This window comes from Triplophysa rosa, linkage group LG19, assembly GCF_024868665.1.
Source record: "Triplophysa rosa linkage group LG19, Trosa_1v2, whole genome shotgun sequence".
NCBI lineage: Eukaryota > Metazoa > Chordata > Actinopteri > Cypriniformes > Nemacheilidae > Triplophysa > Triplophysa rosa.
The window spans coordinates 6,874,469-6,901,522 of NC_079908.1; the positions used below are offsets into that span (position 1 = coordinate 6,874,469).

The 27,054-nt window shown below is 39.3% G+C and overlaps 3 protein-coding genes across 3 annotated transcripts in view; 1 reads left to right on the top strand and 2 right to left on the bottom strand.

The window, feature by feature from the left end:
* gemin5 (gem (nuclear organelle) associated protein 5) overlaps window positions 1-3,196 on the top strand; it is a 35,033-nt gene extending 31,837 nt beyond the window's left edge. Inside the window, exon 28 of the mRNA XM_057360500.1 lies at window positions 2,925-3,196. Within this exon, the coding sequence (XP_057216483.1) occupies window positions 2,925-3,089 (165 nt within the window). The 3' untranslated portion in view covers window positions 3,090-3,196. The remainder of the gene's footprint in view (window positions 1-2,924) is intronic.
* A 200-nt stretch (window positions 3,197-3,396) lies between these two features.
* cnot8 (CCR4-NOT transcription complex, subunit 8) lies at window positions 3,397-6,449 on the bottom strand. The gene is made up of 7 exons (XM_057360375.1): window positions 6,353-6,449; window positions 5,671-5,864; window positions 5,206-5,399; window positions 4,927-5,088; window positions 4,678-4,822; window positions 4,488-4,598; window positions 3,397-4,202 (listed from the first exon to the last, which is right to left on the bottom strand). The coding sequence occupies exons 2-7, from the start codon at window positions 5,785-5,787 to the stop codon at window positions 4,074-4,076; spliced, it is 858 nt and encodes a 285-aa protein (XP_057216358.1). The 5' UTR covers window positions 5,788-5,864; window positions 6,353-6,449; the 3' UTR covers window positions 3,397-4,073.
* A 403-nt stretch (window positions 6,450-6,852) lies between these two features.
* Window positions 6,853-27,054, bottom strand: part of wwc1 (WW and C2 domain containing 1) — a 36,845-nt gene continuing 16,643 nt past the window's right edge. Inside the window, exons 10-22 of the mRNA XM_057359967.1 lie at window positions 26,539-26,628; window positions 23,292-23,857; window positions 22,856-22,973; window positions 20,207-20,374; window positions 19,701-19,893; window positions 18,436-18,576; window positions 17,356-17,420; window positions 14,191-14,338; window positions 13,672-13,830; window positions 13,440-13,532; window positions 11,962-12,192; window positions 11,456-11,574; window positions 6,853-11,345 (exon numbers count right to left, since the gene is read on the bottom strand). Of these exons, the coding sequence (XP_057215950.1) occupies window positions 11,279-11,345; window positions 11,456-11,574; window positions 11,962-12,192; window positions 13,440-13,532; window positions 13,672-13,830; window positions 14,191-14,338; window positions 17,356-17,420; window positions 18,436-18,576; window positions 19,701-19,893; window positions 20,207-20,374; window positions 22,856-22,973; window positions 23,292-23,857; window positions 26,539-26,628 (2,158 nt within the window). The 3' untranslated portion in view covers window positions 6,853-11,278. The remainder of the gene's footprint in view (window positions 11,346-11,455; window positions 11,575-11,961; window positions 12,193-13,439; window positions 13,533-13,671; window positions 13,831-14,190; window positions 14,339-17,355; window positions 17,421-18,435; window positions 18,577-19,700; window positions 19,894-20,206; window positions 20,375-22,855; window positions 22,974-23,291; window positions 23,858-26,538; window positions 26,629-27,054) is intronic.

A 27,054-nucleotide genomic window follows, 5' to 3' on the forward strand; every position in this document is an offset into this window, starting at 1 on the left:
TCAAGCTTAAAAGTCACAATCTTACTGTATGTGCACAACACTGAACCATTCTGAGTGGACAGTTAACATTTTATTGACACACACACTACCTTTACCAAATGGTTGGTAATTGTTCATTTTCTTCAGGATAAATTACAGCCTCAAAAAATGCAAAAACGAGCTAGCCTCACTGCATTTTGTTTGCTTTGCTAAACTCAGATTTAGTAGTTTTTTACGCTATTTATTTACAGTACGTGTGTGTACCGTGTCAGATATTTGTGTCTGGCCACCTCTTTTAATCGCATCATACCTAGAGAAACTGTGGACATTAAAATACCTTTGGCGGGTAATGTTAAAGCTCCTGAGGTAATTGTTCTGGACAGTTCTATCTCTTTGGGACAAAGCCCCTCGGTGATGAGCGGGACGAACAACTGCGCGAGCCGCTAGGGTGACAGTCAAGCAGCGGGAAAAGATCGAGTGGGGGGTGTGGGAAAACGCCAGTAATGAATCTGCCAACATACGCGACGGAAGAAAGAAAAAAATTGAATGTGAGGCTATATAACCGAATTTGACTCCCCCTTATTCATTAAAACCTACCTTAAAACATCAATTCATCGCGGTGGTTTGACGAGCTTCGGGACTGACAGAGATGTTTAAGTTGGTCGCGGCGGCGGAAACGGATGTGACAGGTCCAGGTGTAATTATACGCACCGAGCTCGCGACTCAGAAAACAGCGAGCAGCGTCAAATATTAAAGACAGATCTGCGCTGATGAGGCGCGCTTCGCTTCATCTAAAAGTTCACCATCTCGGGGAATATCTCAGGGGTCTGTTTGCCTTTTCCAATTATAAAGGTGTGACAATAGACTCGTCGAATGTATTGTGATTCGTTCATGCGAGAATGCCTTTAAAGCAAAACGGCGTACATTGAGGTTCGGATCAAATGTGATTCGTGTTTATTTCAAATGTACAGTTATTATCCGAGCTCCCCCGTCTTATTCATAAAACAGTGATTTATTTTCAATCTCAGCACTGTTGTTCCGGCTATCTAATGAGCTTCTTGGAACAGTCCCACAGATCCCCATGGTGAGCGCTTATTGCGTCGTGTGACAGCTAAGACTCGAAGCAACACTGCCCTCTAGTGGATTCTTTGTATAAACAGACACCATTTAGATATACAGGTGCTGGTTATATAATTAGAATATCATCAAAAAGTTGATTTATTTCACTAATTCCATTCAAAAAGTGAAACTTGTATATTATATTCATTCATTACACACAGACTGATATATTTCAAATGTTTATTTCTTTTAATTTGATGATTATAACTGACAACTAATGAAAATCCCAGATTCAGTATCTTGAGTATTCAGTATAAATTAGAATATTACTTAAGACCAATACAAAGAAAGGATTTTTAGAAATCTTGGCCAACTGAAAAGTATGAACATGAAAAGTATGAGCATGTACAGCACTCAATACTTAGTTGGGGCTCCTTTTGCCTGAATTACTGCAGCAATGCNGAACATGAAAAGTATGAGCATGTACAGCACTCAATACTTAGTTGGGGCTCCTTTTGCCTGAATTACTGCAGCAATGCGGCGTGGCATGGAGTCGATCAGTCTGTGGCACTGCTCAGGTGTTATGAGAGCCCAGGTTGCTCTGATAGTGGCCTTCAGCTCTTCTGCATTGTTGGGTCTGGCATATCGCATCTTCCTCTTCACAATACCCCATAGATTTTCTATGGGGTTAAGGTCCAGACTCTGGGACCCTGATTTCCAAAGGAAATGCAAAATTTACTTTCATCAGAGAACATAACTTTGGACCACTCAGCAGCAGTCCAGTCCTTTTTGTCTTTAGCCCAGGCGAGACGCTTCTGATGCTTCCTGCTGCTGACCAACTTTATGGAGATGCAGATTTCATTTTCCAACAGGACTTGGCACCTGCACACAGTGCCAAAGCTACCAGTACCTGGTTTAAGGACCATGGTATCCCTGTTCTTAATTGGCCAGCAAACTCGCCAGACCCAACAATGCAGAAGAGCTGAAGGCCACTATCAGAGCAACCTGGCCTCTCATAACACCTGAGCAGTGCCACAGACTGATCCACTCCATGCCACGCCGCATTGCTGCAGTAATTCAGGCAAAAGGAGCCCCAACTAAGTATTGAGTGCTGTACATGCTCATACTTTTCATGTTCATACTTTTCAGTTGGCCAAGATTTCTAAAAATCCTTTCTTTGTATTGGTCTTAAATAATATTCTAATTTTCTGAGATACTGAATTTGGGATTTTCATTAGTTGTCAGTTAATCATCAAATTAAAAGAAATGAACATTTGAAATATATCAGTCTGTGTGTAATGAATGAATATAATATACAAGTTTCACTTTTTGAATGGAATTAGTGAAATAAATTAACTTTTTGATGATATTCTAATTATATGACCAGCACCTGTATATGGGTTTGGAACAACTTGAGGGTGAGTAAATGATGACAGAATTAATTTTTCATTTTTGGGGGAGCTTTCCCTTTATAACATTTTTTCTGTTTTACATCTTCAATCAATGTCTTCTGAAGTAAAATGATACATTTGTAGAACAAAACTATTTTTAGGTTTCTTGTGAAAAATGCGATCCTTTCATCTAAAGAAAAGTCATTATATACATCTGTGATAGTTAGTAAATGAGAGGTTTCATTTTTGGGTGAACGATTCCTTTAAATATAATTACTAGCCTTATGTCATGCAAATTTATTGCATTCAAATACACACGGCTAGTTTACAATGTTTACGTCGTCTACCTGAGACCATGGTACTTGGCCAAACCCTTAATGCTTTCACAACACCTTCACCTGTTGTGGTACGAGTATTGTTTTTCAAAAACAATGGCTTACAGCAGCTTTAGCTAAACCCTATGATTGTTTTGACTGTATTTTTTGTGTATTTCAGAAATACCCATTTCCTGATGTCATGGAGTGTTGTATTGTCCTTCTGTACCTGGACCAACATTTCGCTCCGATTCCACAGCACATGTCCTCAGAAGCCACAGCATTGTTGCACAAATATGGAAGTGCAGCATCACTGCATAAAGCCTGTCAGAGACTGACACACTAGCACTTGCTCTGTGCACTTGTGTACTTTGAATATGTACAAATGTACCTGAGTGACTGTATATCTATACTTAATAAAAAAATCTGAATTTGAAGCAGTGCATTCTAAACGTTGACATCTGACTTGAATAAAGTTAAAACGCCATGTAACTTTTCAAAAGGTTTTATATACAAGTATAATTTTAACACAATACGCAATTTGTTTATAAAGAACATGGTGTTTTATTTAAACCAGACGATCTTGCTCTGCTGTAGGACGCTTGTGCTTTTTACAGCACATCCTTTGTAACAAACATGAAACTACAATTGCACATTAACAATAGAAAACATTTTAATACACAACAGCTTTGAACAACAGGTGAAATGAAAACAAAATGTACCACAAACGGTTGAATTCATGACAAACAGTTGAATTCATGACGAACAAATTTAACAAATTTAAAATGTACAAAGGACCAGCAGACTCCTGTTCCCAAAGATGACTCGACAATCTAAAACTTTTTCTTAGCAGGAAAAAAGCCAAGAAGAGTTTTGTATTTTAATGTACATGCACGCCAGCATATGTTAAAATCCCTATCCCCGTTTTCCAGCGTCGAATGGATGTTTTCTATAATCCCAGTGACAACAATTGAGCCTTTCTAGAAAATATCAAAACATTTCTAAAAAGGATCGAGTATATTAAAATGCAGTAATATACACAAGCGCTGGTCCCATGCTTAAAACGTTTGTGTTTTTAATACTGTAAAACAAAAGATAAAATTTTCAAAAGCAGCAGATGGGAGTAATAGGAACATGTCGGGCGTCCTGGAACGTCGCAGTGTGATGACCTACCAAGCTGAACAGAATGTGATTGTTGGCATTTTCCAATGTCCCTTTAGAATGAATGAATGATCTGAAATCATCTTTAAGGAATAGGAAAGAGAATAGCTGCTGGGTGGGATTAAAACAAGTGCATCATCCACTTGGTCGTTGTCGCTCGATCGTTTGGTCAGTGCTTGTTGTTGGTTTCCTCCTGTGACGAGTTGGAGATTCCGTTCTGGCTTTGTGAGGAACCCGATCCCAAGCCGTAGAGCCGCCCGCAGTACTTTGCGTCGTCGATGTTGTCCTCAAAAAACAGCTGCGGAGACAAAGGACGTTTTTGGACGTTAGAATTTCATCTAAATGCATTTCTAGATACTTATTTACACAAGTGAAGAAAATTCTAGTCGTGCAGTTGACTGAAAAGTTGTAGTGGTCCATTTCATTCAAATAAGAAAATGTTTCATCAATATGTATTACAACACAAATTGTATTTTCTAATGCATTGAAGCATGTGAATGACTGAGTGCTTCATCACACTTTTTGTGTGAATAGACGTTGTTGCTGTTTTTGTCCAACTATGGTTACACAAAATCAAATTGACCTCTTTCATGCGGAAAAAAGCCATTCCAGTGAGCAACGAGTCTGATCCAGCCTGGTGCTGCCTGCCGATCCTTTTTAGTTCCAGCTGGTCTGCCACTTCCTGGAGTCCCCCCTAAAAACAAACAAACAGCACATGGTATCTTCCAACACGCACTGTAAACTGGCCATAGGAGCCTTGCGCACTCTCATACCTTGAGGTTTTTGCAGCTCTTCATGAGGTATTTGACATCATAGATGGCTGGGAAGAAGAGATATAAGATCTGGAAGAACTCGTGTTCCTCCTCCGGTAGCCTGGTGTCTGTGAGTAACTTCACCAGGTAGCCAAAATCATAGCCGCTGACGAGGACAAAGTGGTGATGTAAAAAATAACGATTCATCTTAAATGTGGCATTAACAAAAAATATTAAACCGCATCAATTCAGACTTCATAGTGTCATTACCTGTGAAATGAGAGCCACTTGACATTTTCACAAAGCACCAGGCCTGATGTCATTAGGAGTTCTGCGAAGTAAAGCGTGTCGATGCCCTCCTCCTCGTGCTTCTTAAACTGCAGCCCCGAGTTCTGGAGGAGGTCTATCGAGTCCTGAGAGTACATGTCCTCTCTGCAGTACAAACGGTAGTATTTGTGGATTTGCAAAAGCATTAACATTCATTATAAAACGCTTAGTTTTGGTTCTTGATTCTGATTTAGTTCAGACTCAGTAGGACCCTACACCTACGTCAGATTGAATTTGAAGTTGAACTGCCACGTTGTGGTTCCTGGTGGGTAGTCTCCATCTTCGTTCATAAACGTCAAGCCCAGCTGGATGATTTTTAAAAGGTCCACATTGCACCGCAGAAGCTGATACTGGTAGTCAACAGTACTGCGGAACTCTCCGATAGGACGGACAACCACTCCGGGAAACTCTGTGTCCTGATTTATTCAAGAAACACTGTGTCAGGCTCGCGTTAAAATGCACGGGAATATCTCTGATATAAAATCAAGTTTCTGTGGAGGGATGATGCAGATATCCACAAAAATGACTGACACATCTCTGATTTTTTTTATCATACTACTACAGTCTCATGGTTGCTCTTTTGTAGGCGAAATGACTGCTAACGGACACATACAAGTACCACGTGTTTGGATAGATTTGATCAATTAATGGGAAATGTTCTCATAAGTAGATATGAGACACACACACCATAGCGATGAAGTTGTAGTTTTGAATGATCTGTCTTATCTTCCTCATCTCATCCTCCACATTGCTTGCCCAGACCTCGCAGATAATCTGACTGGTATCTGCAATTGCAGCTGGCATGATGACGATGGTGAAGACTGAAGAAGTGATCGAGGATCCCAGAGATCCAGAAGCGCTCACAGGAAATACAACGCTGCCTGAAAAGCCAATGAGAGTTTGAGTCAATCAGGTGATTTACACTGAATTTTCTCTCACGAGCTTCAAAATACGAAAATCCTTATTGCTTATGAATATTGGGATGAAACAAAACGTAACAGAGCAACGTGCATATTCGGTGGAGTACTTCATTCACGCACATGCGCGTAACATAATTAATCACAAACTAATGTTCTTTGAATTAAACATTATGAAGACAAAAAAACAGACAAGCAGGTCACATCTAAGTTACCTAACAGTGGCCAACATTAGAGATCGTTTATACATTTTATTAAACATCGTATTTGATCAAAATTCATTTTAATTTTAACGATAATTAACCGTGTTTTTGTGGATGGCGTTAAGATTAGCTTGTGTTAGCTTCCGCTCTTCTGTTTCCGCCAAACAAATGAACATTTTATCCGCGTAAAAAGCTAATAAACGGACAATATTTGAGACAATGTAAGGTTTGACCGCCCAAACTAGTTACCTGGCCAATGTCTTGTGAAATGTAGAAGTAACCGCTGAGCAGCTGGACAACTAGCAGCGCCACCAAACACGCAACGCTGCTTCCGGTCCCGCGGGATTATGGGAAAACACCCGTCAATACAAAAGCCTTTCAATCAACCGCAGTGCAGAAAAAATCACAGCCCTTATATATAAAACACTTCAAAACAATAAATAACATTTATTTTGATGACATTATAACATTGTATTTTCAATTTGATAACACTGTAATAACAAAAACACTGGCCTGAAAATAATAATAATAAATAACGAAAACAATTAAGTTTTCAATTTAGTGCACATATTACTACAGTTTAAGTTATTTATTATAGAACTTCTTCTATCTTAAGTTCTAAGTTTTGATCCGACAAACTGAAATCACTGCTTCGTAACAGATAGAATAGGATTGTGCTTTATAAAGTGTAAGTAGTAAAATGAACAAATGCAAATGACTTCGAATATCTCCATAAGTGGCATTATTGTTTATTGTAATGATATATTATTTATGATATATTATCATATTCATTTATTACACACACACACACACACACACACACACACATATATATATATATATGACATATTGGGGCAATTTGCATACAAGTAAAAATAAGGTATTAAGTTTATGTAAACATTGCATTAAAAAATTCCACAAATGTGTTTCACCGCAAGTAGCTGTCCATGCCACAAATGTTTGTTTATTTATTTATTCATCTTGGGGTAATTGCCGACCAACCCATTTTTCCTTTCACTTTCTGACTGCCATATACTGTTGATGAGATATAAAACTTTGAACTTAAAAATTATGTTTAAGGGTTGTGTTCAAAGTTTTCTACAGAAAAAAATCATAAGTTTCACAAGACCAATGTGTATACACCACAAAAATAAAACATTTTTGCACATGCATTCAGTACTATAACATTAAACAACAAAACAGTTTCAAAGGGCAGACATAGGACATGATTTTATAAAGTCTATGTAGAGTACAGCTTAATGCCATTGTTTCTTGGGCAAGTTGGTCCTTTTATTTTACATTTTTATTACTGTCCAACTATTTCATTTCATTTAAATGTGAAATTATTTTTGTGAATTTTCAGTGCTTTTTTACAGGGCATGACAATACTGTAAGAAGCAATGCTAGCAAAATGTGCCCAATTATTTATTCTAATTACACATTCCACATTTACTGTGATGTTTTTTTTTCAAATACTATAGCACTTTAGGCTTTGGGTTATTATAAAACAGAGTGGATGCTGGCTAGTCTGTAGATTGTCTAGTCATTGCACATAACTTTGAAGAATGAGAAAATCAGACTCACAAATACACACAAAAGAAACATTCTAAAGATTAGAAGAGAGGAACTTTTTATATTTGTTGTGAAACTACAAAACATATTCTTGTGCTGGTGATATATTTACAAATCTTGTTGACAGTACAGTGTCGATGATAAAATTCACAGCTTTCAGAAGTCTCACAAGGAAAAAAAAGACAGAAAACCCAAATCACAAAAGTGCAATAAATTCAAGCTGTACTTCTCAAACCATCTCTGTGATCAGATCAGGTTGTTTCATCATCAGAACAAGAGTTTTAAAAAATGAACTGGTGCTTCCAAAATAAAAGTCCTACTGTGAACGATACGCAACAAATCATTCATGACTACCAGCATCAGATACTGACAGCGTTTTCACCTATTGATTAATTATAACGAATCTTACATGTATGTATGTATGAAAATTGGTAGTTAAAGAGCACCTAAGAAATTCTCTCCAACCATACGCAGAGATGGCATACTATTGTACCCTATAATGACCAATGACAACATAAGACTTCTTTTCTCTTGTTCGAGCACTCTCAGAAGAAGATAAATCGTAGTGTTTCCAGGTATACTGTTTACATTCTACAGCATTGCATACACATGTACTGTACATAATATTTAAAGGGGACACACTGTATCTCTCACATTCAAATGAAAGAAAATGATAAAAACGTGTGAAAATCTGAAAGATTAAAAATAACAAAAATGTACCTCGATTAAAAATGCCCATGTGAGAAATCTTCACATCACACAGCACATTAATAAGCTGAGATGAGCTAGGATGAAGCCGACAGGAGTCTATACGTTTGGCAATGTCTATTACTGAGTCTAAACTGTGAAAACAATACAATTACTACAATCACAAATACTCTAATAAACTGAAATCAACTACAAGAAATATGCAACAGAAAACAACTGTGAGGCTTTAACGTGAAAGAAATTAGTGTAGTATAGATATTTGGCTAAACTTAAGGCTTTGGGACAGCATTTTAGTCAGGTCTTTTATGTTGTTATTGTATTCCATCATATAAAAATAAATATGCTGCACAGAGGGATCATTTTCTAAATCATGACATTGAATTTTCAATAAAAATACAAAAACCATGTTCTTTAAATAACTTCGAGTTTTGTACCACTGGGTGGAGCAAGAGACTAGACTTTTTGGACCAGTAACCCTTACTGGATTTTAAATTCTGTAGGACAGACACTGTGCTATCCTTATAAAATATAGGTCATGGCTCTGTTAGTCAACTCCAGTATATTTATGCAACATGAATGTTGTATTATTAATATTGCTTTTATTAGATTAAACAAACTTTGCTGTCGACTCTAAATTACTCAAACACTGAGAGCTGATCTGAGGTTGGGCAAAGACAGTACATTTGATGTTTTCTTGTGGAAAAAAGCCATTAAAACAGCACCCGAGGCTCTCAAGAGGAACAAGAACGTATTAGGATGGTGGACTGAAGCTGAATGCAAAACAGAAAATGTGAGCACGGCCCATGAACTGCACCAAGAGCTTTGCGTAATATACCGTAACAAAGATCAACTGCAAGATTTAATGTTAAAATGTGGACAAAACCCATGAAATCGGGCTTTTATTGCCACTGATTTCGGTGAGAATGGGCATTAGGCTAAAACAATGACAAAATAATGTAATTCTGTATCAATAATAGATTGTGTGAACTGGGGCATTTTTAAAGTGCTACATATAAACATCCAACTTCTCTCATGTAGATAAAACGTTATGCTCAGGGATGTCTGCAGTGAGGCGCGATGCATTATTAAGTGAACTGTGCCTTTGCAGTGACCTAGATGTGTTGAGATGATGATTGTCCAGTTTTCTCGATTTGTCGCTGGCTGCTTTTTAATCGATTCATAAACGAGTGAATCTTTCTCAAATTGTCAAAAATACATTTTGTCCAGAAATGATGCCAATTGTAAGGCCCATTTTTTTGCCTCTTGACATTACTTGCATGCCTACTGTATTGCAAAATTCTTTGAGCAAATTCGTTTTTATTAAATGCATTTATTAATAAATCTATTAATGCATATGCTATTCTATGCAGATTTTAATGTTTGCACTATTAATGTGTCTTCTGGGGTAATTTTGCTTAGCTGTCATTACAATCATATCACAACGCAAATATTTTAATGGTCCTAAACAGAATTTATTTTCTACATTCTACGCAAAATCATTTTTGGTTTGATTGCAGATTCACCCAAACACACAGACTTCTTCAATATTGTGCTTTGAGAATTGTTACAGCGTTTGCTTTTTCGGACTCTTTTCCAACATTATTAGTCACATAAACTACAATTACACTTGTGCTTTTAGCCTAAAGCGAACCTATTGTAGGGACAAGAGGTCTGTATTTCTCTAAAGTGACATCTAATCTGTGAACACATTGCAGGTTAAATAATGGGGAGTTAACAAACGTAAAAAGATGCTCTTTGTATCTAAAGATGCAAGAAGAGCTTCACTTAAATGAGACAACATCATCTTTGCATTCAGAATGTGCTGTTTTATTCTCTACATTGATGACTTGCTATCTGATGTCTAATAAAGTGCATTAACTATCTGATGTTCTACCTGAGAGTCCGTGGAACTAAGTGCAGTTTCTACATCATTTTACGAACATTTTGCGCCAAAGGTGTGTTTTGTTTGCATGTGCGGAGAGCTGTTAGCCATCTACTTAATCTACTAACCGGTCTAGTTACTGTCATGCTTTAGTTTCATGCTGGCTAACCGTTTACACATTTGCAAAATAAAAAGCTCAGACTATCTAACATAAGCATGGACAGAATAAAAGCAGGATTTATGAGCATTCGTGTCGTCATTGCAACATTGTTGTATACAGATTTCTGAAGCCTTGTGCTATAGACAGAAGTAGTACCGTAAGTTACTGTATTCACATCATTAACAGTGCGCAGTCATGCCTGGTCGGCAGAGCAGCATTTTTCAAACGTATTTCTAGGGCTGTTAAACGATTAATCGCGATTAATCGCATCCAGAATAAAAGTTGGTTTACACAACATTTATGGCCGTGTACTACGCATGTTATTTTATATTTGTAAACACATACTGTACATATACGTGTAGGCATTTAAGAAAAATATGAAATATAAAAATCAATAAATGTTTAAATATTAATATATGCACGCAGATATTTCCTAAATACAGTATATACATGTGTGTGTGTGTGTGTTTATAAATACAAAATAAATAGGAACAGTACACAGACATATATTATGTAAACAAACGTTTATTCTGGATGCGCTTAATCGCGATTAATCGTTTACCAGCCCGACTTTGTCATTTTCAAATGACCCCTAAAACACCTAGTACAGATACAGACATATTCTTATTAGTAACAGAACGCAACGAGAGTCAAAAACAGAAAAGAAAACTAGCTTAAAAGAAGGAATAAGACACATGGATCTACACACTTTCAGTTCCAAGAGTTAAAACCCAGTGTTTAAAATGTCTTGCCCAACGTACACTTTCTGTCACGCAGTTCTTCATAACACCACCAGATGTCAGTTTTGTTTCCATGGAAACAGCAGTTCAGACCAAAAAATACTTGAGATCCTCTACACGTCGTCGGCTGGTAGGTCAGGAACGTTTATCTTCGCTCGGGTGAAGAAGGCCATCTTTTCTCTAAGAGGGGTCATAGCGGGCAATGAGTACAGACAGTCGAACAAGACGGTATCAGATTCAACGGTTTTAGGATGTTAGTTGGGATGGCTTGAGTAGTATGTTTTGCCCACCTGAAAGACTGGACCCCGGGGACCTCTTTGAGGCTTTGCCCGCGGATCTTGTGCACATCTTTAGCGGCTGCTCGCATCATCTTCTCCACCCTCTGTTCTTGTAGCTGCTCTTCTTGCGTCTGAGGAAAAAAAGAGCAAACCGCATCACATGTTAGAACAGAGCTGGTATTTAGGATATTATACTTCTGGAATGCTTTTAAGTCAGGGTGTGCAGGATTCTGTCAGTCCGTATGGGTTTTATTTAGTTTCTTTTACATCTTTGGCCAATCCTTTAAGTATTCTAAGACAATCACAAAGCATTTCTTCCACCTGACTGATGACTCACAGAGATAGGTGTGATTTCTCAGGAGAGCCCTATAGATGTGAGAAACTCACTGCGGGATGTTACTGTTTACCAAAACAAACCAGAGACGCTCTCTGCATGATAATCTTTTTGAGCATTTGGCTTTTTTCTGAGCATTGATAGCCGTCTTTGGAGGGTGGGATTTTAGAGAAGGTGTCTGCACCTGTCTCTCTGTCTGTTTGAGCAGCAGTCGGAAGCGCTCGTCCTCCTGCACCCACGCCGGAAGGGTGTGCTGGCCCTTCTGTCGGGCCTCTTCCAGCTGTTTCTTCAGCTCTCGCAGCACGTGCAGCTCTTCGTTCAGACGGTTGTGTCGCGTGCGGGTCACCTGCAGGTCCAGTTCCAGATCCAGAGAGGTGCGGAGCAGACCGTCCAGACCTTTGACCTGCACCGGCGGCTGTGAGATAGCAAAGTGAAAAACTTTGAAAACAGAGAGTAGGTGTTGGGAATCAAGTAAATGTTCATTCATCATGAAAACGATACATTAACCTTCCTAGCATCTGACTAACCACCATGCACTTTCATTACTGTGATCTTCAGTTTAATGACAGTTCAAGAGAGTTTAAAAGACTGTGCGGTTCCTCTGAACAAAAACACTCTGAACTCTCACTATGACTTTGCTTTGTGTCTTTAAAGGCTTAAATGTTTCACCTGAGGCGTATTGGCAGCAAACTTGACCTCTATTTCCAAACTGTGCATCATTAACACTGACCTCAGGTCAGCACAGAAATGTCAGCGTTAAATATTAAACTACTGCTAAACGTGCTTCAACTGCCCTCTTAAATTTCTGGCTGGAGAAAGGAAAAGTGTTAGTATTAGAACTTCAACCCTCATGCTATTTATGCTTATTTCAATTATCAATGATCAATTATAATTCTAATACAATATAAAATATTAACTACTATTGAATTTTTATTGTTTCAACCATTTCCTTTTAAATCCACTTTCTATTTTGTGTAGCTCAACGATCTTTTGCTGCACATCAGAACTACTGTATATTCTTCGGTTTTACCCTTTGTGATGAATGATTAAGGGGGTTTGGGCTTTGTGTTACTTAACATTATTCTCCTGTGAAACAAGAAGTCATGACTGGACAACATCAAGTTTCTAGTCACCTTGGTGTGCTCAGAAAATTCAAATATTAATGGGAATATTTGGGAGATATTTTACTCATAAGAATATCTAGGGGTGCCAATAATTGTGGCCAGGGTGTATTGGAGAAATGTTTTTTTTCACAATGTGATATTCCCCCCACTTCAAATTGTTTTACTTGAATGAAATGGTGAAATTTTGTAGATTTTTTTTAAATAAAAGATCAAAACGAGAAACAACGCAGATTTATTTTTACAGCCTTCTTTGCTCATATTTACCAAGGGTACCAATCATAGTGGAGGGCACTGTACATTTTATAAATCACTAAGGCCCCCACTCTGGGTAAAAACTCTGGACTCTCAATATTTGGATTCAAAACGGCGAATTTCCCCAGAAAGCGGTGAGTTTGCAGGTATGTTGAATAATCGGCAACCGCTATCGGTGGATAGATTTAGTATCGGCTCATCTCTAATAATAATTAATTGTAAATACTGTTTACTATTAAAAATAATATATTATTACATATGATAAAGAGCAGGTAAAATGTGTTACCTTCTTGATTCGAACGCTGCGTCTCTCTGAGGCGTTCCGGACTAAAGGAGATTTTTTCGACAGGGTGGAGCTGTCGCTGTCACTGCGGTTGATCTGGTGATTTGGAAAATGAGGCCATTGATATGGCCATAAATATATTTAGACGTATTTGTATATTTAGTTAAATGTAAATTGTTTTTGTAAAAAATTGTAGCCTATATATAGATATATTCGCAGATCGATGTGTTCTCACCCTGCAGATGTATTGGCTCTGTGGACCAGGAGAAAACGTCTTGGAGCGGATGATGGTGTTTCCACGCATGAAAGGGTTTTGCTGATGGACGTTGTGCCGTCTCTCTTTGGGTCGAACCACAGAGTGAGAAAGACCGTCCACGCTGGTCTCTTTATTCACCTTTTTATAAAAACAACAAACCATGTTAAGGTAACGATTCACACACACAAACATTCATTAGAAAGGCACAAAAACATAAACACAAAGTAAAAATGGCAAAAATAATGATTGTTTTCAAACATGTTTCCCATCTGTCTCTGGTTGGACAAACAGCTCATGCCATAGTCAGTATTGCCGTATCGGGTTTAGCAAGCTAGTTTTTTTATACTTTAGAATAATCAGCATACAGATGGCTTTCTCATAGCTGTCTCTGCATTTTAAGCAGTGATTGAAGTATTTTGACATCAACAAAAATGACCTACTTCACCTTCAACACAACAGGAAAGTTTCTGCTGTGTCAAGTAAAAGCAAAGCCGTCACCTTTTCCGTAATGACAGGTGTTGTTTCAGGCTTGGCTGGTTCCTCCTCCTGCTCCCACTGACAGTCTTTAGGATAAAAGTCTTCATCCTCTTCAACGTCACTGATGTCTCCATCCTCAAACACATCACTCTCTAGAGTCTCTGCGGGCCTGACGCATAACACACATCACCATTATCATAGGCTTGAGAAATGTTATGTAATTGGAATAATTTAAAAAATATATTTAAATGATTTATTTATGAATGTTTTTTATTTGTTCGTTTATTTTATTTTTACATTGAACATTTTTTTGTTTGTTCAATTATTCTAACATTTTCAAACAAAAATGGTAGTGAATTTGAAAATGTAATTGTTTTTGTTATGTATTCAATGCTTCGATAGGAGGAGCCTGATTCGACAACCAATCTGACAGTCGAATCTTCGCAGAGGTGTTATGCAATGGGGATCATGCCATTTTGGTTATATGGGCAGTGGCGTAGCGGACGGGCACGCACTGCGCCACCACGTCTTCTGTGCTGTGAGACTGGTAAGGAGATGCAGGACGTTCTGCGCGAACCCGTAGATGACTCGCAAATGAATGTGTACACCATTTCCAAACATTTGTCACTTACTGAATGTTTGGGTATATAAATATGAATTAACACTTTGTCTGTAAAGGCACATGGTTCGTTACTTAGACTGAACTTTGCGCTGCGTGATACAAAAATAATTATAAAGTAATATAACCAAAATCACCGCATATAGAAAGCACGGTGATGGAGCAGACTTTCTTAACTTGCCATTCTCTGCACTGAAAGCAAGCGTGCGTGTCAGGAGGACGGAGAAAGAGTGCTCAGGAAAAAAGGGTGAAAGAAACTTTTTTACTGTTTAAATGGCTTTGAGGCGAGATCTGGTCTAGTATTGTATGGCACAGCCTTGTTACGTGATGTTTAAGGAAAATGTCCATTCATTTGACTATTTGTGGCTTGTGTTTTGACTATATGTTCCCCTGCATTTCAGACATTTTGCCTAAACACATTCTGATTCGACTATGTAAATCCTAAGTATAGGGACACCCCTAAATCTGTTATTTGGTATTTTGTAAAATACTGTACATTAATGTCTACCTACTAATAGTTTGATTTTAATATAGTTTGAGAATTAGTCTTTAGCTTTCTTCCCTTGCAGCAACACAAATTTTTTCAACAATTTCAGATGAGAAATTGAGAAAACTTCTGTAAATATATTTATTATCACTTTTTTCTTTTTTTGTGCGTGTGTGTTCTTTTGCGAATTTGATCTGATTTTAATCAAAATAAAACTAGTTTATGTTTTCATTTCAAGTTTCATTTCATACCACACGTTTTGTCATTTTGAAATGAAGCAATATGCTCTGAAAGTTATAAATATACATTTGATCTTGATCGTGTTCACATATCTGTGTATACACACATATTATTATCATCAATTTAGTTAATCTAGTCATTTTCTCTGTAAATATATTACATACTGTATATTTCTCTGTAAATATATTACTATCAATAACATATATATAAATATTCGTTTTTTAAAAATAAGTTATTTTACTACATTTTGTCCAAGTGTCATTTTGTGATGTAATTCATCTCAAAGTTGATGGCTGTTACTATGGTAATACAGCTGAGCATGTGTCATCAGTTGATGTCTGGGAAACCATATTGTTGCTAAAAGAGCAGCACATTATTCATCTATTCACTTATCAAAAACCAAGTGAAAGTAAAGGGCGGAAATGCCGAGGAAAAATGCAGCTCTGCCACATTCCCGTTTCATCTCTATTCGACATGTGGCTGTGGTTGAGTCATCCTCTCAAACAATCAGATTGTGTAGTGCAGTTTTGGTTGTAATCGTCTGACCGCCCTTCAGCCAATCACCAAACGGCACAGACAGATAAATCACAGACAGCAGACATTCATCGAAAGACTCCAGAAACTGTGACATGAGAGATGACTGCTGCTTGATACTGCTATGCTATCAGCTGTCTGTATTGTTTATTGTTTATGTAACTAGTTTCACATTGATGACCTAGTTATGTCATGGTCGTGATTTGTGTTACTTCAATTTGATATCAAACATTCGCTTTGATGTTTAATGTTTTGATTGCACATGATCCAATTTGAACTGGTTTCGCATTTGGATTTTGTTTAGAGTTTACATTACAAAAATGTCACGATTGTGTCTCCAGTAAACTGTACTACGTGTACACCCTCAGATTTGGGATTGTCAAGTTTGCAAATTTGTTTTTGTAGCATTTTAACCTGTTCTGTATTTTTGCTGAACTCCGAAGCGACAAATTATGTAAAGAAAATCTGCTATATAGTATACTTCTACCAAATTGGGCCAATGGTGCAGAGGATGCCATATTTTTTTACATTGCCTCCTATTGACAAATCGCTTTACTGTATTGTTTCCTTTATCTTCTCTGTAAGTCGCTTTGGATAAAAGCATCTGCTAAACGCCTGGATGTAAATGTTGTTTGTGCAGTTGTGTACCGTATTGTGTTGCATGACCAGTTCATATTGTTCTTTGGTTTTTGAACGTTTCTTGTCTTGTAAGATCATCTTCATCTACTTTACAGTAGTGTAATGTTTTATTTTTATTTTTTCCTAAAGCTCATTCTTGCATTTTGCTCTATCTGCACTAATATATGTATATTCTAATAAACACTAAGCTGTCAAATTATTCTTGAATCCCAATAAGAGGTTTAGTAACTGTGTTTTGAATTGATCTCCCCAGTGTCTAAGACTGCTGTTTTTGAGGGCTTGTCTGGGGGAAAAGTTTGGTTTTTCAGCCAGTTTGAATGGTTTTGAGAAGAGAGCTTCATGTTGACCTGAAAATAGGTTATGGATTTGTGTTTAAAGTTTCGTGAAAAGGAGGCATAATTTCAAGAAATGTGTTTAAGCGATCGCGAATAACCGTAAATGATCCAGTCACAACACGTTTTTCACCCAGTTTACACTTTGATGTATTGCTGTACTTTTGTGATTGGTTTGACTGAGATTTGAGTGTTAGGGAAGGATGGGTGTTAAGGATATCCAATGTGGCAATTTCCACAAGAGAGGAAAAAGATTCGTTTTAAAAACGATTCTTTAATCATTTTAAATAAACAGAAGAAAAAAGAGGTGTCACATGACTGGTTATGGAACTTACCAGTCCTCCAGAGGAGTGTTATCCAGCTGTGCAGCCGTGCTCTCGGAGCTGCTGGGAACTGAAGTCTACAAACACAAAATCATGTGTAAATACACTACAAGTCAAAAGTTTTGGGACACTTATGTGTTCGTATTTTTTCCACATTTTAGAATAATAAACTCATCAAAATACGAATGAAAACAAAGGTAACTATGTGAATTATGTTGTAACTAAAATCTAAATCAATTCATTAAAACGTATTATATTTCATCATCTTTAGTGTAGTCACCTTCTGACTAGAATTTGCAGAAATGTTTTATTGTCATTTTATTATCAAGCAGCTTCTTGGGGTCTTACTCTGAGATGCTTTTTAAACAATTTTCTTTCTTTCCTATTCAGTCAAAGTCATCCATTTCAAAACCATTTCTTATTCAATAAAATGTTAGTTTTGTCATGTTTGCAAAATTATACGATTGTTTACTAAACTCATTTCAGACATTTAAACATATACCTTCAGATCAAACGTTTTCTCAAATAATTCACTCAAGTGTCCCAAATCGTTTGACCGGTAGTGTATATCGTAAACTTGCTGTGACAGAATGAATTGTAAACCTAAAAAACTCATATAAACGTAATGTAATATGTCATTATTTGTCAACAATGTTAAGAAACACAAAAGGATGTCTGAGCAAGAATAATTTCATTTCTTGATGCTCATGAAGACAAAAGAAAAATACAATTTATAAGACTGCTTGTTGTGAGCTTAGCAGTTTGGTATGACATCTTCCAAGAAAGTTCATTTGGCTGTGGTGAAGAATGTGTTTTAGGTGTGTGTGTGTGTGTGTGTGTACGAGGTTTGCAGATGTGTATAATGAAGTGTATAACAACGTAAACACTTCCTGTGTCCTCGTAAAGCAAATCAATTAAAAAGCATACTAAATGGTGATGTTTTCAATTAAAAAATGCCAAATGTTTTCTGTGATGGTTAGGTTTAGGGGAAGGGTTATGGAATAGAATGCGCAGTTGAATGTACAGTATAATAATCATTATGTCTATGGAAAGTCCCCATAAAAATGGAAACCATTTGTGTGTGTGTTTTACCAGCTCTTGCAGCGTGGAAGCCTCTTGCTCCTTGTGCTTTCCGTCCATATCTGGCATGTACATGTAGTTGAGGAGGTTGTAGCACTTGGTGCACCAATCCTCTGAATACTCCTCATCAGCTAGACTGATCTGAGCTCCGGCCTACACGAGAAACACACAACAACACTATGATATGGTCCTCTATTCACACAGCATGAATAGATATCAAATTCTTTACACACTTTTTAATAAAATAATATTACACAAAATAATGATATCTGTACGACACAAAACTGTATGCATTCGTAAGACGTTTTATCTAAAGCGACAGTGCATTCTAAATATATTAAGAGACCATTCCAAATTTTCAATGAATCAGCATTTCACGAGTTCGCCTCGCATGTAATAACTACGGATAGGGGACAGATATTATGCGTATTTGTCGTGCTGTCCTGGGGAGAGGGCTCCGAGCTCGGTGGTTCCTCGGAGCGCCGCCCCTTGTCCGGGGAGAGGGCCCCGGGCCCGGTATGTGCCCGGACTTAGGTCGCCCCCCCTTCTAAACTGGAAGGTGCTGAGCTGTGGGTGAGGAGACGTGGGTGGAGGAGGGTGCTGAAGGACACTAGACATGGTGAAGGTAAGGCGGCTTGTCTATTTGTAAGGGTTTGCTCCCGGGCTGATAGGATGATTGGTAAGATTGGTTATGGGAAACCAGCCGGGTTAGTTATCTGCACGTGCTCCTCCAGAACTTTGTTAATAAAACAGCATGTCTAGATGTATTGTGGTCATTCCAGTCCAGCGTCTGTTGAATTTCACCAAAATGAAACCTCAGGAGTGACAGAAAGTCGTCCAACAGCAATGTGAAAGACTGACGGCATGACAAGACGCGTGAAAACTGTGATAAAATCCAAGTGATCACAAAATTATTTTTGAACTTTTCCTAAATACATGTCGAAATATGACTGTTGTGTTGCTTAAAAGTGAATATGAACTTGTTTTCTTTGCAGTATTTGAGATCTGAAAAAATACAAAGCATCTTTTCTGTTATTTTCACCTGTGTCTGCGGTTTTCATTTGCTGCAAATAAGTTTTTATTTGAAATTTGAGAGAAATATTATATTATATAAACAAAAATGATCATTTTACCTAAACACACACCTATAAATAGTAAATTCATTAAAAAAAAAAATTTAAATGGTCTCTTCGTTTTTCCAACGGGTGTACATGCAGTGTAATGTCAATTGATCGACAGCAACATTGTAACTTTTTGGTGATAGATTTAACACTCACTAGACATTCTTCACGGCCAGATTTGCTGGTGGAGCAGATGTCAATGCGCAGGGTCTTCTGTCTGACAGCTGTGGATGACATCTGCAGGCCGAACGCCTCCTTGAACTCTAAGGACTCTTGTGGAAGAGCGCCGCGGGTACGGAAGAGACAGCGGACGGGCTCTGAGCACGGCAGGACCACCACACGAACATATCTGTCACCAACAAAAGACAAACTTACAGTGCATACCATCTACATGCCACAATGACAGATACCTGACCAATCAGAGATCATACAACATCCTGTCAGACGTAAACATACAGTCAGAGTAAAGAGAAATCTTTGTACTTAAAAAAGAGAATCTGTTTTGAGCGAATATACAATTTGACATCTAGTGAATATGTTAGCCATCTGTAAAACCCTGCACACGTCCTTGTAGAGACGCTTTATCAGAATGACATTCTGATGATTAAAATGATTGTCTCCACATCGAGTTTAGATGAATCTGGCTGAGAAAGAGATCTCACGTGTTCTGGTTGGCTGGCAGGGAGAGAGAGCTGCAGTTGGAGATCTGCATGACTAACACTGTGAACCTCTTCTCCTTCACTTCATACTTCAGTCCGAGCTTGATCTGAGCACTGCTCGCCGAGCTCCCGTCATCAAAACTCAGAAGCTGTTCGGCAGGAAGCCCAGGCCTGTCGGAGTAAACACAACACCTGCTTATCATCTCATCCAGAGACTGTCTCCAAACTTATTTAGTCATTAAAAAAACCTTACTTTAAGCTGCAATCTGTCACTTTTTTAGTTAAAATACACAAAAATAATGTTTTGAGCAAGCACATAAAAAACTGATGTTCAGAAGGTTTCCTTAACCCAATTCGCAATGGTAAGTTTAAGATAATGATTCATATTTGAGCTGTCATGTCGGATTATTCAGGCAGTGTAAAGGCAAAAGTATAGTCCGGGCGTCTGCCCGCATGACGTAATTTCCGTCATCAGGAGGGTCCACGGTCGTCCGCACACCCCGTCCGGAATGCGCACAACAGCGCATGCGCGAAAAAATGTTGAATCAGCAGAGTCCACTTGGTGACATACTGCGCATGTGTCGAACTCTTCTTTCCGCGCTTGTCTGCGATTGAGTATGCTCAAGAAGCTGTGCAGATGCGTTTGTGAAAGTCAAGTATACCCGGCCCTTAAGTTTGACTGCAACTTGTACTTAACGTAAAGAAAAGTATGTAGTACTTCAGTAAAGTAACCTGCAATTTTACGTATCAAACAGAGATGGCGATAGGTAGGCAAAAGTTACAGATTGCAGCTTTACATCTAAGAACAAAACTTCAAATAAAAGTAGCATTTATAAAAATCTATTCACTCAAAAAAATGATTTTTGCTGTTTGTTCAATTTACTTAACTTGCTTAAGTTAAATCAACACAACTTTTGGAAAATCACAACATGCAACATGATTTTTTTATGTTTAGTCATATAACTGAATCCATTCATGTTGGGACAACATAAAGGAGTTGTGTTGTGTTAACATAAAACAGTAACAATTGGGCAGAGGACTTATATTTCCCAGCATGCTTTGCGTATAACTGCATTTTGAGAGTTATTTTCTTAAATAAGTGTTATTTTATGCATTTTTCAGTAAAAATAAACACTCGTTAGTGTTTAATGTTCATTTATCGTGTTAAATGATTGTTGTTATATTTTTGAGTTTTGTGGTTATCATTGTTCAGAAAAGCGTTGCCTTTGGTTAGGTCGTGGGCGGTTATGATCCTTTATTTGTATTTCTGTTGAGTTCTATTAACTCAATATCTTCTTATTGAAGTTAAATGAAGTAATGTCTAATTAATGTTAAAAATGTATAATATAAAAAATGTTCTTGAGTGCTTTCATTAAATAATCCAATCGATAAAATCGGGTTTTTTATATTGGTTTTATGTCAAATATGCATGTATGTGACACAAATTAATTTAATCAAGACTACTAAAAAAAATTAAGTTCGTACAACAAGATTATAAAGAATTGTTTCAAACAAATTCGATTTTGTTGGAGAAATGTAATTCAATTTCGTGGAAAAGTTTTCCTTAATTTAATTAAGTTCGTTCAACAACTTTTTTTTTGAGTGTACTGTTGACAGAAATTACATGTAGTTTTATAGTTTCGAATATGTTTTGTAGAAAACTACTCAGTGTTAGAAAAATGCACAGCTTTATATTTGAATTTTTTTAGTATTCTTTTTCGTTAACTGGTGTGTGGTGTTTGGGTCTGTGGTCCAATTTCAGTATTTAATCAAAATAAAGCAATTCAATTGTTTTTAGATTTAAAGACGGTTTTGGATGCACGCGCCTGGCACAAAATTAACTTCCAGTCTGTTTTTTTATTGGTCTATATTAAAATTTGTATTATATTTAATTGACATTAATATTTAATTGTATATTAATTGTATTAAATTCAATTAAAACTACTCAACAGTTATTGAATCTTTGCGGAAGTCTACCGGAAGTTAAGTTTGGGCCACATAACGTTTGTTTTTGTTGTTGCCGCTGAAACCATCTATAGACCACTTCGCAATATGTAAACACTGGTCCAGAAGCCCTCCCAGTTTCAGTATTTTAAACATACATAAAATCAAATCTTAAAAATATTCATGTAACATTTTGATTCGGTTATTGTATTTTGTTTAAGTGTAGTGTGAAAAAATAAAATAGGTAGTTGACCAGTACATTTTCAAAAGTGGTCCATGAAATCTATATATAATTAAAAGTAATTTTTCATCCATTTTATGGATTTTTCTTTTTAAGTCAATTTTTAAATGTAATTTAAGTAAATTATCTAAATTAACCATATATTCTGTCTATGTTGCTTGTAAATGGGATACAGTAAAATGCGTGTAAAGTATTTTTACATGCCTTTTTATGGCTTTTTACATAATTTTTTATGTGAGTCCACTAGACCTGTGAACATTTCTCATTTCATGAGTAACAAAAATGAACACCAAACAAGATATAAAATGCTCATGTTTAATGTAAAACGACAACTATAATTATCCATTCAAGAGTTGAATTCCCCCGCAAAAATAAAAAAATGTATTTTTTCTATGGCGCACCATATCTTACATTTATCATGACCATTTTTAACTTCCCTATTGCATCCGCTTGCTCCAGCGACTCACCTTTTCTCAGAGGGCTCGTACACCCCGCTGTCTCCCGCCACCGATTCGTCAGACACGGCAGACGTTACTCCCGCCTTCTTTGATCCGGGTCCCAACGCTCTCATTTGCGTAACACCATCTGCAAGCACACAGGGCGGTGAGTGGAAATGTGACACGGCATCACTGGATGGGTTTTAGGTTTAAGAGCTCCAGCGTGTGCGCGGCAAATCTACCCTATCAAACCAGACTTTCAGAAGCTTTCTCCAGTTTCACGTGAAATTCTGGGTTGCTCAGCTGGCACCCGAACTAAATCTGAAAGCCGATTTGTGTTTGTTTCTTCAATTTCAGACTAGAAGACTGACTGGAGGCCAGTCAAATGTGATAAAGTTTAGTTTACACAACAAATACATTTCATTGGAGCTTTTCTAAACCAAAGTTGAACCAAAGAGCCAGGTACCTTTTGAGGCCTCTACAGCGGCCATGATGCTGTCTTGTTTGTTGTCGCGGTAACCCAGCTGACCCTGCTGCTGGTCCTCATCGAGCCTTAGCTCCATCAGTCTGGTCTGCAGATCCAAGTCCAGCTGCGAGGCGGGACCTGAGAAGGCCTCTCCCGACAAGAAGGAAGCGTCCGTGACGAGGGGCGAGCAGGGAGGAGAGAGAGAAGACAGAGAGGAACGCGGTGAAAGCGAGCTCATGGAGTGAGGCGTCTCCGACAGCCGCAGCGCTTGGGCTCGCTGGCCCACCCCCGGTCCCCCGCCGACCGGCTTGCAGGAGGAGACCTCGTTCTCGTGGATGGTGGTGATGGAGCTGGACGGCCTGTAGCCGGAGGTGCTTCCCTCCTGCAAAATGGAGTCCAGTTTGTTCTGAAAGTCGGGGTCGCCGAGCTCGGGCTGTTCCAGGTAGATGTCGGTGAAGCTGAGGGAGGAAGTGGAGCCCAGGCTGGAGGTGGCCAGGGACCCTCGACTCGAGGTTAGAGAGCCGCGGCTGCTGCCCGAGGAACACGACAGCGTGCTTGCTGATAGGCTGAATTTGACGGCAATGGAAAGATAGAGAGGAAGGACAGAATGGTTAATCGTAAAGCAGATTCATACCCCCATCGTATCTCTCTCTCTCTTATCTTATTGCAGGATTCACATCAAAATGCATTCTGGGTTAAAGCAAACACGTTAATGAAGGCATGGCAAGCTCATTAGAGAAGCACCAGAGATTGTTTCTCCACGCAACACGCCTTTGATGTGCCTCAACTGAACACGGAGGATAACAAAAAATAAGCGCAAGGCTATTGTTAATGTTAACAGGAATTTCAGTTTCAGGACTTCAAAGGGTGATTCGTCTGATAAGGGTGAACTTTCCTTATTGCAGGGATATTACATCATATATAGCGAGGCAAAGCACTTTTTACTTCCAGACACAAGTTTAGAAATAAATGAGAATGTCTACTGACATCAAGCAATGCATCTGAATGGGTTCAAAGTTCACGTTAGGCAACCGAACGTCCAGCACCACAGCATAGCACCGCGAGGAAGAGCCTCTCGGCTGGCTGAGGACCGAGCGACGGCGTGTCGGGGAACCGGACTTTTTTTTTTTCCTCTCTCCCCTCTCTCGTCCCTGTCGCTCGGGGTGCTCCCGGCTCCGTTCTCTCGTCTCGTCGGTGCGTACCCCCAGGCGCTGGGGCTCTCAAGGGAGGCCCCCCGGGGGGAGTAAGCACAGGCGCGGTGGTACCCCCCGGCCTGTGAGGGGCGATGGGGGTATGTAGCGAGGAAGGCGGGACGAGAGCCGTGGGGCAGGAAGGCGGGGCCCGCATGCCTCACGGGGAGCTAGGGAGCATAAGAGGACGAGCGACGGGACTGCCGAGGAGAGAGGTCCGGGCCCGGAAACTGTTAAGTTTTATTTATGTTTGTGTGGCCGGCAGTCGACCGTGAGGTGGCTGCCGGCCTTTTACTTCCGTGTTATTGTTTGTTTATTTTTGATTAAAGTTTAGTGTTTAAATGTTCGCCGGTTCCCGCCTCCTTCCTTCCCTACATTGAACTTTGTTACATTGGTGCCGAAACCCGGGAGGAAGGAGGGACATGCTGTCGAAGAGCCCTCGCCGCCGAGCGGCCTCGCGGTGCTGAGGAGTTCGGGCAGCGCGGACGAGGGCGTCCGCCAGCGGCTGCCCGAGATCGTGGTGCTGGAACGATGGGATTCGGTGGGGACGGAGAGCCCGCGGCCGTGCTCCTGGGACGAGGTGGGATGGCGGCCATGGAGGGAGCTCGGGAGTGCCGGCTGCCCTCAGCCAGAAGCCATCGCCGGCCGCCAGGAGGCGGAGGAGGATCGGGCCGTCCACCGAACGTCCAGCACCACAGCATAGCACCGCGAGGAAGAGCCTCTCGGCTGGCTGAGGACCGAGCGACGGCGTGTCGGGGAACCGGACTATTTTTTTTTCCTCTCTCCCCTCTCTCGTCCCTGTCGCTCGGGGTGCTCCCGGCTCCGTTCTCTCGTCTCGTCGGTGCGTACCCCCAGGCGCTGGGGCTCTCAAGGGAGGCCCCCCGGGGGGAGTAAGCACAGGTGCGGTGGCACCCCCCGGCCTGTGAGGGGCGATGGGGGTATGTAGCGAGGAAGGCGGGACGAGAGCCGTGGGGCAGGAAGGCGGGGCCGGTGGCGTGAGTGATAATGAGTGTCAGCTGTACGCGCACCGGTCCCGCATGCCTCACGGGGAGCTAGGGAGCATAAGAGGACGAGCGACGGGACTGCCGAGGAGAGAGGTCCGGGCCCGGAAACTGTTAAGTTTTATTTATGTTTGTGTGGCCGGCAGTCGACCGTGAGGTGGCTGCCGGCCTTTTACTTCCGTGTTATTGTTTGTTTATTTTTGATTAAAGTTTAGTGTTTAAATGTTCGCCGGTTCCCGCCTCCTTCCTTCCCTACATTGAACTTTGTTACAAAGATATTTCGAGAAATGTGGTTTTGTGTCCATACAACGATCGCCAATGGGAGTCAATGTTGTTCGGTTACCAACATTCTTTAAAATATCTGCTTTTGTAAAAGTCATACAGGTTTGGAATGACATCACGGTTAGTAAACCCAGAAAGAATTTCCATTTTTGGGTGAACTGTCCCTTTATGTCCCATTTGGTTTGATCACACCATCAAAATATGAGGTGTATGGTCCAAAAAGTAGTAAACTAAACTTGGTTACTGTATTTATCACAGCAAATAAATCATACACTGACGACAGTTTAATCCATTATTCATATTTTGTTGATCCTCTTCTTGTTTTTGATTTAAAAAGTCATTCTCCTGGGTCTTGACTCATATTGCACATATTTTGTGTGCCTTTTTTTGCCAAGCCTCCTTAAATTCTTCTCAAATCTGACCTTCAGTTCACACTGCAAACACAGCCACGCAACAAACATACAAAGGGGTGGTTTCCCGGGACAGGGACGAGTTTAAGCCAGGACTAGCCTTGGTTAAATTAGTCTTTTTAAAAACATACTTTACAAATAAACATTGCTGTGTGCATCTTCAGACAAAAAAAATCGCACTGATATATTTTAAGATGCAAGTTGTTTTCGATTAAGACACCTCTAACATTTAAGTTAGTCTGGGCCTAGGCTTAAGCCCTGTCTGGGATAATGCTATGTTTGAATAATAGGCAAAGACACATTTTCCAAAGTTGGTGAATACAATATCATTGATATAAAAGAGATTTGAGTGAGTGACTGATACCTCTTTAGCTGGGTGTGGAGAGAAGACGCCATCCTCACGGTTTCCTCGAGTTCCTTCACTAGTTTGCTTCTCTTATAGTGCAGCTTTAACCTAAAGAAAACAGACAAGAAATGCATGAACTTCCAATCGATCCAAATGTTTCAATGTGCTTAGACTAACACACATTACTAACAATCAGATTGTAATGTCATTTCAAGCTAAATGTGCACGTGGTGCAGACTGGGTTTGTTAAAGAGTACATAACATGAGATCATGAAAATGACATTTCGTGCAGTGTGTAATGTTGCCGTGTTTGAAAGTAAGCAGTCTGCCAAGTTGTAAATCCGAAGGTGAATGAATAACAAAGTCATTGGCTTGGAAAAAAGGGAGTCGACTCTGAATCACGCAAACGAGTCGTCCCTAGTCCGATTTGCGAACCGTCGTGGATTTACGTCACAACATATAGTCCCCTCCTACGTTTAGCTAGGACTGCCCGCGAGAAATTCACTCTTCTCCCCCAAACACTGTAGCTCGTGA

Bases quoted from the DNA above. Each gene is read 5' to 3' on its own strand.
- cnot8 (XM_057360375.1), bottom strand. From the start codon at position 5,787: ATGCCAGCTGCAATTGCAGATACCAGTCAGATTATCTGCGAGGTCTGG. The intron at 4,823-4,926 runs GTAATGACACTA...TGTCCTCGTCAG, and splicing joins AAGTGGCTCTCATTTCACAG to CGGCTATGATTTTGGCTACC. The intron at 4,599-4,677 runs GTATGAGAGTGC...GTTTGTTTTTAG, and splicing joins AGAGCTGCAAAAACCTCAAG to GGGGGACTCCAGGAAGTGGC.